Genomic DNA, 10,502 nt, shown 5'->3' with positions numbered 1-10,502 from the left:
GCGCTATACTCTGGTTCTCCTGGTAGTGGTGATGTGCTATAGCAGTAATGCTGTGATATTTGATTAGGACTAATCAAGTACAGTTGGTCAAATCCTAATTTTTTCCAGTCCTTCTTACCTCCAGGTGTAGGGAAACAGTTAAATATACATTTAAATATATATTTAAAAAGTAGATAGAAGTAGTTATTGGTATGGGTTTGGAAAAAAGACACTGTACATCTCTCTGTTGTATATTTGGTGGAGCATTGTAACCTAGCATAACCAGCAGGTAATAGCATACATGATAAAAACACTGATTCTGTAAAATACAGGCATAATATGTGCTGAGTTACCACATAGTGTATTTTTGTAAGAAATATACAGTAAATACGGGTATGAACGTGTATTGATACAGACTGGTGACGTCATACAAAGAACTGGACAGTTTTGGCACGAGCCGGTGACGTCATGACGTCTGCTAGGCGTCCTTGCATCCTGGGAAACCTGATTAGTACACACTACCAGGGTGCAAGGGTACAAGTGTGCTAGTATAAAGTTATACGAACCTAGCATACTTACAGAGAAACATCGAGTTAAGATAGCGACTTTTAGCTAGTGAAAAGGGAGGTTTAGTTTCAGAGTAGCACACGTCCCGTTCAAATCTTGACCAGAAAATGACGACAAAACGGAAAAAGTCCGAAATCGTGAGAAGGAAAATGTACTCCAAGTCCGAGGATAAACTGCTCATCTCCGGTCTGACACTCAACGTTGCCGTAAGTTTTTTTTTCATATGGTCGTGTATTAACCGAGTTGTTCAAAACTCCTGACTTTTTTTTTTTACTGAAGTCTGACTCGCGGGTGTTGGTCTCTGTTAACTCGTTCACTTACCCAGATGCCCTCGCATAATGACAAAGCAAAGCAGGTTACACGACATTAATGGTGCAACTGTTATTCGAAATTAACTAGTGAAGCGCCGAAGAACTGGAGTCTGAGGCGGAGTGTCGAATTTTGGAGAAGACTTTATTCGCTTCACAAACATTAACTTTCACTCTTTGCTTCGCGAGACCTGAACGTCGTCTCGCAATCACAACAGGAAGAAGCAGAAAAAAACCCTGTCCCTCGCGCCCACCCCTCCGGGTGGCAACCACTCCCCTATCGATCGTTCCGGGATGAATTATGTTCCGGTAACCAAGCACTACACTAGTTAATAACTAAATGTATTACAGAAAAATGTTCCTATCCGCCCCCAAGTGCGAGTAATTTAATTACTAGTATCATACGCGATCCGATACTTTTATAATAACATATAACATAACACTTGTGAGGTAGCTTCAACAATCACGTCATGCAATAAATTCTGGTAAATATTAAATTAGAATAATAAAAATGCAATATTAAAAACAAACAGCACCTCAACTTAAAATACCCGGGCAAGCATGTAAACAAATACAAATCGCCTCAGTATATCTTCTTATGAAAACCTGGCAGTGCTTTTCTCTGTGAAATGATGAAAAGATGGATGGATGATAATCTGAATGATAAATTGGTCTAAAAATTGCAGAAATTATTGATCACCTGTGATAATTTATTGCACAATTATCAACCCGCAAAATGTGCTATCTTGACAAGCCTAAACACAAGTGCCATGTAACCGTGAAGTAAACGTATGGTGAAATTCTCATGGGACTGTGATTGGTGTGGATATGCGGCGCACTGTGCACTTACCACTATCACCTTGTTTTGCCTTTTTCTCTCCAGCTAATGGACATCAACCAGAAGACACTGGACGCATGCAATACCCTCTCTGCGGAAGATCTAACAGACACATTGCTGCTGCAGTCCAGAGTCAAAGAACAAGCCAATCTGATCTGCCTGCTGAAGGACAGATCAGACGAGCTGTTCCTCCAAGCTCAAACCCTGCAGGAGGCCAAGACGCAGCTTGAGAAGCAACTTGAGATCTGTCAGAAAGAAGTAGTGCAAAAACGGGAGAGAGCGGAGGTGGTGGAAAAGCGCTTCATGGATTTAGACGCCAATAGTCGAGCCATCATCGTGTTCATGGAAGAGTACAAACATCAGAATGCTCAGCTGAAGCTGGTGAACGTGGAGCTGCAGAAGGAAAACGACTCGCTCTTCTCGCAGAAGTTACACGATAAAGAGGTGGCACTTGAGCGACTTACACAGGAAGTCAAGATGTTGACAGAGAAGTTTACAAACAAGGAGAAGGGCTACCTGTAAGACGTTTGACCTGATTAACAGCAACCAGTAGTTGTGCCAAGCAGTCCAAATGATCATGACTTTCTTTCAAAGGGAGAAAATTGCAGGGATGGAAACGGCATCCCATGTACAATTAAGCGAGCATCAAACCAGAGTGGCGTCGCTACTTGAACAACTGCACGTGTCTCAACAGCAGCATGAAGCCGCAGAGCAGATGTGCAAAGGTAAATGTCAGGACGGGAGATCCCTGTTTTACACTGACGTTATTTTTAGAGTGAAAATATGTGAAAAAATTTTGACACACGCCTTGCGAGCTTGACATTGACATTCTCCCCTGAGTTTTGATCAACATTTTCAAAAAAATGTATATATAAAGTTGCACTTTTGGGTCTCGCAGCAACTATGGTCTGTTCAAGGACCCCCGAAGAATGTACAAAATTCCAACACATAAGGAAAATCCATTTTCAGTGAAACATAAATGTTTATAAAAAACTAAAAAGTGGGTTTTTTTAATTGTCCTATACATTATTGCCAATAGGCACGGCGGTCGAGTGGTTAGCGTGCAGACATCACAGCTAGGAGAACAGGGTTCAATTCCACCCTCGGCCATCTCTGTGTGGAGTTTGCATGTTCTCATCCCGTGCATGCGTGGGTTTTCTCCGGGTGCTCCGGTTTCCTCCCACATTCCAAAAAATTAATTAATTTGGAGTCGAAATTGTCCATGTGAGTGTGAATGGTTGTTTGCCTATATGTGCCCTGTGATTGGCTGGCCACCAGTCCAGGGTGTACTCTGCCTCTCTCTTGTAGTCAGCTGGGATAGGCTCCAGCAGCCCTGCGACCCTTGTGAGGATAAGCGGTAGAAAATGGATGGATGGGTTTTGCTGAGAATGCTTTTAGGGAAAAGTGCACTTAAAAATTGTGAGCCATTACGTGCATTAATTAGCCAACCTCTTTTTTTTTCACAGAAAAGAGAAAGACAGGTGTGTTCAGGTCTTACATAAGGATTGTGGATGAAATAAACACCCTAAAGTAACAGCGGGTTTACAGTTACAGTTACTAAGAGCGCCACCATGTAGTGCGTGTGTCTAAAATATCTTAGCACAGTGGAGGCGTGCTAATATCCATCCGTTTTCTATGTTGCTTATCATCACTAGGGTAAGGGCAGTAGGAGTCCCAAGTTTTGCCAGATGTTCCACCCAGCATTGAGGTACGCCATTGTCTTTTTCACCAGACTTAAAGCTGAAGCTTCATAAAGCGGAGGAGCAGAACACTTTGAAGGAAAGCACCATGAGCAAAAGCATCATCGGCCTCACCAAAGAGCGAGACAAACTTCTGCGTCTCTCTGTGGAAAGAGAGAACATCATCCAGGTACGTTGGTGACGAGGAGCAGTGTATCTGTAGCCACCGTTTCACACCAACCCATGTGTGTAACCACAGGAGAAGCATGAGGAACTCAGACGTCTGGAGTTGCAATATAAGGAGCAAAAGAAAGCCCGGACACGAGCAGAGGAAAAGTAAAATGTGATTCCATTTCTAAATACAGGCGCTCCTTGGGTTACAGCGTTTTGGAGTTAAACACTCCTGTAAATGAATTAAAAATTAAGGATAATTCATAATGCCGCCTACAGAGAACATACTAACTCCTTATTTCTAAAATCACAAATACTTCAACTTGCTGATATAGTTCATCTTCAAACAGCTAAAATAATGCATAAGGCTAAAAATAACCAATTAGCTAAAAATGTCATCCAATACTTCTCTACAAGAGAGGAGAAATATGATCTCAGGGAAGAAGTACATTTGAAACACTTCTATGCTAGGACTACGTTAAAAAGCCATGATGTGCTATATATATCACTATATTGACACTATGGTACCCATTATGTCATTGGATGCTCATATCACCTCATAAACAAAACAAAAACTATATTCAGAAAGCAGGAAGTGAACAAATGTAACAGTTCATTCATTCATTTTCTACGGCTTTTTCCTCACGAGGGTCGCGGGGGTGCTGGAGCCTACCCCAGCTTTCTTCGGGCGAGAGGACTGGTTGGCCAGCCAATCACAGGGCACATATAGACAAACAACCATTCACACTCACATTCATACCTATGGACAATTTGGAGTGGCCAATTAACCTAGCATGTTTTTGGAATGTGGGAGGAAACCGGAGTACCCGGAGAAAACCCTACAGGGGAGAACATGCAAACTCCACACAGAGATGGCCGAGGGTGGAATTGAACCCTGGTCTCCTAGCTGTGAGGTCTGCGCGCTAACCACTCGTCTTCTGCGCCGCCCAAATGTAACAGTTACTAATTGTAAAAGTACCAGATGGAGGGGTAGGATTTAATAAGCTTTGCTTCTTCCTACTCCTTTTGGACATGTGGAACTGGGAACTGATTATGGGATGCATTCAATTGTAATCTGATGCATGTTCAAACCATTACCATTAAAAAAAAACACCATTCATCAAAAGGATTTATGGCGGATTCAGGAGGCCTCTATTGCCGCAACCACATCTCTTGCTTCTTAAAGCAGATATCTGATATCCGATTATTGTTCACAACCCTATGCAATAGGTGCGTCCCATGAGGTGCATTCTTTTTTAGCTGCTTTTATATCTTTATAATGTAAAGAAAGAAAGCGGAGCAAACCTTGTTTGTAACCTGAGGACCACCTGTACTGTACGTGTGCTGTTGAGTGGACAAATTGTATAAAGCCACTATTTGTTTCTCATGTCAGGTTTAAACACGAAGCGGACACAGTGAACGCAGATAAGAGAGTGAAATTTCTTAAGGTGGCTCTTGAAGAAGCCAGGACTAAGCACGAGATGCTCAATAAGGTTTGTTTTTGTTATGCTAAAAAAAAAAATGTAAACAAGAAGTTCAATAGCAATTGAACATTGACATGAATATTTTGCAGGATTTTGAAGCCTTCAAAGAACACAGCAGTGGTCTCCTTCATAAGGAAAGGGAGTTAAATAAGATACTGCGACACTTGAGGAGCTAAACCTGCAGATTTGATCAATCTTCCAATCTCACCGATTGGTTGAAATTAGAAAGAACCTGCACAAACCATGAGCCTCTTTAATCTCCATCCAGAGCAACACAAACACACCCCGAGTTCCTCAAATAGCAATTAGACTGTACAATTACGGGAGCCTTCCACACGTCAGCGTTTAGGAGTGTTCCTCTGCTAGTTTCTCTGCCTTTTGGACCACTTCTTCAATGGGACCCACCATGTAGAAAGCCTGCTCAGGTAAGGCATCATATTCACCTGGACAGGAGGGAAAATACATTTTACCAGGAAAATTCTGTGAGTATTCCAGTGAAGGTGAAGCACTACCTCCAAGGATGTTCTGGAAGCCTTTGATGGTTTCCTTCAGAGGTACCAGCTTCCCCATGTGGCCTGTGAAGACTTCAGCCACCTGGAACGGCTGGGACAGGAAACGCTGGATCTTGCGAGCACGGGCTACGGTTAGCTTGTCTTCTTCAGATAGTTCATCCATACCCAGAATAGCAATGATGTCCTGCAAGGATTTGTAGTCCTGAAACGACGATGCGAGTCGTTAGAGCAGGTTCTGACTCGCTCTTAAAAAGCTGACGTGACAAGTCTTGCCTGGAGGATCTTCTGTACACCTCGAGCGACGTCGTAGTGCTCGGCACCGACAATGTTGGGGTCCATGATGCGGGACGTGGAGTCGAGGGGGTCCACGGCGGGGTAGATGCCGAGCTCGGCGATGGCACGGGACAGCACGGTGGTGGCATCCAAGTGAGCAAAGGTGGTGGCAGGAGCAGGGTCGGTCAAGTCGTCGGCGGGCACGTAGATGGCCTTCAGCACAAACATTTCATCAGTCCGGGGAAGCCTCCATGTCACTGCCACCCACTCACTCCTTACCTGTACCGAGGTGATGGAACCCTTCTTGGTGGTTGTAATTCGTTCCTGCATGGTACCCATGTCGGTGGCCAGGGTGGGCTGGTACCCCACAGCAGACGGGATACGACCCAACAGCGCAGACACCTGACAAGACAGTCCGACAAATTCATTCATTCATTTGCCAGCCAATCACAGGGCACACAAGTTTACACATTTTGAACTGTAAAGATAATAGAATTTGTCACTTGCTGCTTATTATTATTCATTCACTCATTCATTTTCTACCGCTTATCCTCAACAAGGGTCACGGGGGTGCTGGAGCCTATCCCAGTTGTCTTAGGTACACCCTGGACTGGTGGCCAGCCAATCACAGGTTCCACGCCTACCTGGGTTAAGTACATTTTCGTGAAGTAGCATTACTTCTTTACTAAGGGAATATTTCTGTAGTTATGACATAGAAAACTTTATTAGAGCCCTGTAGACATATAATAACACCCCCATAGTCACCTTTACATTTATATTACCTAATACAGCAGATATAATCAGAACATAAGCCATTTAAGTCCTTGTAGGGGAGTAGAATGGGTAGCAAACAGGAAGTGATGTTAGGGGTTCAGAGTTGAGTTTTAGTCGCCTGTGTTATCGTTATTGTGTCCGTTGTGAGATCATCTAAAGCTGCAATAAAAGCCTGTTGTTGCAGGGATCAAGTCTCACCAGTGCTTGTCTCACCAACAATTACTGACACCTAGTGCCCGATGTAGGATACTACATTCACAAGTTGAATGCTGGTCTTAATGACTTAAACTGTATTTGTGTTTTACGTCATTTAGACATTTTCTGCTTGAAAATGCAGCAAAAAAAAGACACAATTTGATTACATTTTTCACTAAGAGGCCATCGAAAACACGAAACAGCGACTATTAACTATTTTTATGAACTAATAAATGTTTTTAAAAAGTGATGAGTGAGGGAGCAACATTCTAAGTGCTAAGTAGTGAAACACGACTGTAGTACTAAAGCAAATATTTGATGAAAAAGCTGAATTGTCGGCTGTACATGTACGTTTAGTGTTTCATACCTCTGATCCGGCCTGGGTAAACCGAAAGATGTTGTCAATGAACAGAAGCACATCCTGTCCCTCTTGGTCGCGGAAATATTCAGCAACAGTCAAGCCGGTGAGAGCGACTCTGGCACGAGCGCCCGGAGGCTCGTTCATCTGACCGTACACCAGCGCCACCTACGTACAACACACACACATGACAATCTGAGAAGACAGCACTTCACTTTATGGGTGCATGATAATTATCTGGCAAATATCGGCAATTATACTCATTTTTTCTCCTGCCTGTGACATTAACGACCTGCTGCTCACTTGTAAACAAACATTCACTTTAAGAGGAATGACGTTGGATCAAATGCTCCATGAAGGATCTTGCTTGAGATCTTGCTAGTGAATGCTAGATATATCTATGGTGTCACACCGGCTGCTCTGGGCATGTGTTTGAATACAGTGCACCTTGCCGGACCACGGCAGGCAACTCCCTTCGCTCTTTACTGTGGTTCTCCTGGTAGCTATTAGTAATGTTGTAATATTTATGTATCCATTGTAAGTATTAAAATGCAGTATTGATTGAGTTCTTGTATTGGGAGAGAATGCGCAAGTGTACGCTAGCATGATGGGCGTTACCTTTGAGGTAGTGTCTTTCAGGTTAATAACACCAGACTCAATCATTTCATGGTACAAGTCGTTGCCCTCGCGGGTGCGTTCTCCCACTCCCGCAAACACAGAGTAGCCCCCGTGAGCCTTGGCCACGTTGTTGATCAGCTCCATGATCAGCACAGTCTTGCCCACACCGGCGCCTCCAAACAAACCTGATGGGGAACAGTAGAAACAACCATGAGATGCTGCTGCTGCTCCTCCAACGCCTTCTGAAGAACGTCCTGGAGGTGAAATGAGCTACTGACCAATCTTTCCACCCTTAGCGTAGGGAGCCAGCAGATCTACAACTTTGATCCCAGTGACTAAGATCTCCTGCTCCACACTCATGTCTGTGAACTCGGGAGCTTCAGCGTGGATCGGTGCAGTCCTGAAACAAGCAAGCAAAAAGTTTCATTTTAAAAATACTAATAATAGTACAACTACAACTACTACATTATTGTGTTGACCTGCACTGATTACTTTCTCATGTTTTGTGAAGTATCACCCAAGTATTTAATCTTCCTCTTTGTAAATTTCCTTTCATATATGAGTTCTCCTCCTGTTTTGTGTGGAAGTGGTAACTTTTTGGCTTCTTATTTTGTCTTTCCCCACCCTGGGCCATCTCTGTGTGGAATTTGCATGTTCTCCCCGTGCATGCGTGGGTTTTCTCCGGGTACTCCGGTTTCCTCCCACATTCCAAAAACATGCTAGGTTAATTAGCCACTCCAAATTGTCCATAGGTATGAATGTGAGTGTGAATGGTTGTTTGTCTATATGTGTCCTGTGATTGGCTGGCTACCAGTCCAGGGTGGACCCCGCCTCTCGCCCAAAGACAGCCGGGATAGGCTCCAGCACCCCCGCGACCCTCGTGAGGAAAAAGTGGTAGAAAATGAATGAATGAATATTACAATATTTTGGGCCGAGTGGTTAGCGGCAATTAATTTTCTAGCTAATTAACCTAGCATGTTTTTGGAATGTGGGAGGAAACCGGAGTACCCGGAGAAAACCCACGCATACACGGGGAGAACATGCAAACTCCACACAGAGATGGCCAGGCCACAAACAAAAGAAAAACTTTTTCCTGTTTTTTTTGAAAACATACTGTTTGGTGCTAATCGGACCGCGTTCATCAATGGGTTCTCCGATGACGTTCATGATCCTGCCCAAAGTCTCAGGACCTACAGGGATTCTGATTGGAGCCCCAGTGTCAAGAACCTTCTGGCCACGGACCAAACCCTCGGTGCCGTCCATGGCGATTGTCCTGACAGTGTTCTCACCTAAGGAAGCACACAGGACGGATTAAAAAGGAACTTGGAATTTGGGGATTTGTTTCATTTGTTTCAAGTGTCATGTTGGAAAGCCTCAGACCCAGATGCTGGGCCACCTCAAGAACCAGCCGGCTCTCACGGCCTGCCACCTCCAGTGCATTGAGGATGGGGGGGAGGCCTTCGTCAAACTGGACATCCACCACGGCACCGATCACAGCCACGATGCGACCGTTGGCCAAGGCTGCTTGAGCAGCTGGGCTCGCATAACCCCGCCCTGAAAAGGATGGCATCAAACCTTTTTATTTCAACCATGTGGCATGCTTGTATTTTGGATGAATTGTCACAAATTATACCTGCACAAAAACAATATTGCAATATATATATAGTGATACTAACTTTTGGTTGGCCTCCAAGGCCTAATTAATGACACGGTTTACATGATTTAAATTGGACAAGTGTCCCAGGCAATCAATCATTAAGAATGACAACTTTGTAATGAAAGGTCATTGAGGCAGACATGCAATAACGTCACCAAATGTCCTTATCCATCGTTAAGACGAATGTTGGCTATTATAATTCATGTGTTTCACGCCAAATAAAAATCCCAGTATAAGTTAGTAACTAAGTAGAGGCCTGTCCACAGGACATTTAGCAATGACATTCCACCGCGGTAGAAAAACATCAACTTACCCGAATTTAGGCTTACATGTCTACCGCTTAAAGTCTTGAATGAATTGCTAACAGGCTTAAAAACCTGCAGAGCACCACTACAGCCGCGTCCCACAGCGCCCAGCATTGTTTTTAGTTATTGCATTAAGATGGCTGAAGGACAGTGACGCCGCTAGAGGACAGATTCGACTCACGGGGAGACACTCCTGAGCATGCGCAGTGTGTCCTGTGTGCATGGCCACTCCGGCCACAAGGTGGCGGTAAGAACCAACCTACAAGACTGGACCGCTTCGCTTCCGGTGAGAGAGAGACTCCTATATGCTGCTGTCATTCCTGTGGCTCAGGTGAGGTTAAAAAAGGAGGGAAAGGACCGGAAGTGTCGAAGTTAACGGTATTTATCATTCCCTTGTGAAAAACTAAAGTTATATATCCTTTACTTTCTTCAATTTTACTTTTAACTCTTTTACTGCATCAGGTTTTTAAAAATGGGATTTCTCCTTATCAAGATACCAAACCGGCTTTAGGAAACAAACATAGTAGCTTAAAGTAAACCTTAAGGTTTGAAGCACTGGATTTAAAGAAAGTGTGTGTAGCGTATTAGCCTACTTGCTACATTTGCATTACATTACATTACAATAGCCTACTTGTACAACATACACAAAGTTGGCTTATCAAAACATGCCTTTTATTGGTTGAAAAATGATTAGATAGATCACAGTGTGTCCAGATGGGAAGGTCCTCATCAACATGTTTGGTGGTCTTGAGGGGGTTTCCACATGGGTCAGGTGTTAGGCCCA

General features: G+C 43.8%; 2 protein-coding genes across 2 annotated transcripts; one reads left to right on the top strand and one right to left on the bottom strand.

Moving 5' to 3' along the window:
- The first annotated feature begins 492 nt into the window (after window positions 1-492).
- LOC131135737 (coiled-coil domain-containing protein 89) lies at window positions 493-6,754 on the top strand. The gene is made up of 7 exons (XM_058081993.2): window positions 493-752; window positions 1,738-2,210; window positions 2,287-2,417; window positions 3,425-3,561; window positions 3,631-3,707; window positions 4,936-5,035; window positions 5,116-6,754. The coding sequence occupies exons 1-7, from the start codon at window positions 654-656 to the stop codon at window positions 5,200-5,202; spliced, it is 1,104 nt and encodes a 367-aa protein (XP_057937976.2). The 5' UTR covers window positions 493-653; the 3' UTR covers window positions 5,203-6,754.
- On the bottom strand, window positions 5,260-9,910 carry LOC131135706 (ATP synthase F(1) complex catalytic subunit beta, mitochondrial-like). The gene is made up of 10 exons (XM_058081932.2): window positions 9,727-9,910; window positions 9,137-9,310; window positions 8,871-9,045; window positions 8,035-8,156; window positions 7,757-7,941; window positions 7,148-7,306; window positions 6,091-6,213; window positions 5,812-6,024; window positions 5,539-5,740; window positions 5,260-5,469 (listed from the first exon to the last, which is right to left on the bottom strand). Exons 1-10 carry the CDS (start codon window positions 9,830-9,832, stop codon window positions 5,372-5,374), a joined length of 1,557 nt encoding a protein of 518 aa, XP_057937915.1. The 5' UTR covers window positions 9,833-9,910; the 3' UTR covers window positions 5,260-5,371.
- Window positions 9,911-10,502: the final 592 nt, after the last annotated feature.

Source organism: Doryrhamphus excisus, linkage group LG12 (assembly GCF_037039965.1).
Source record: "Doryrhamphus excisus strain RoL-2023G ecotype Guam linkage group LG12, RoL_Dexc_Guam_v1.1, whole genome shotgun sequence".
NCBI classification, from domain to species: domain Eukaryota; kingdom Metazoa; phylum Chordata; class Actinopteri; order Syngnathiformes; family Syngnathidae; genus Doryrhamphus; species Doryrhamphus excisus.
The sequence above is the reverse complement of the archived record's forward strand: the minus strand, read 5'-3'. Positions and strand labels throughout refer to the sequence as shown.

Bases quoted from the DNA above. Each gene is read 5' to 3' on its own strand.
- LOC131135706 (XM_058081932.2), bottom strand. From the start codon at position 9,832: ATGCTGGGCGCTGTGGGACGCGGCTGTAGTGGTGCTCTGCAGGTTTTT. The intron at 6,214-7,147 runs GTATGAAACACT...CTGTCTTGTCAG, and splicing joins TTACCCAGGCCGGATCAGAG to GTGTCTGCGCTGTTGGGTCG. The intron at 5,741-5,811 runs GCAAGACTTGTC...TCGTCGTTTCAG, and splicing joins GTGTACAGAAGATCCTCCAG to GACTACAAATCCTTGCAGGA.
- LOC131135737 (XM_058081993.2), top strand. From the start codon at position 654: ATGACGACAAAACGGAAAAAGTCCGAAATCGTGAGAAGGAAAATGTAC. The intron at 753-1,737 runs GTAAGTTTTTTT...TTTTCTCTCCAG, and splicing joins GTCTGACACTCAACGTTGCC to CTAATGGACATCAACCAGAA. The intron at 5,036-5,115 runs GTTTGTTTTTGT...AATATTTTGCAG, and splicing joins AGCACGAGATGCTCAATAAG to GATTTTGAAGCCTTCAAAGA.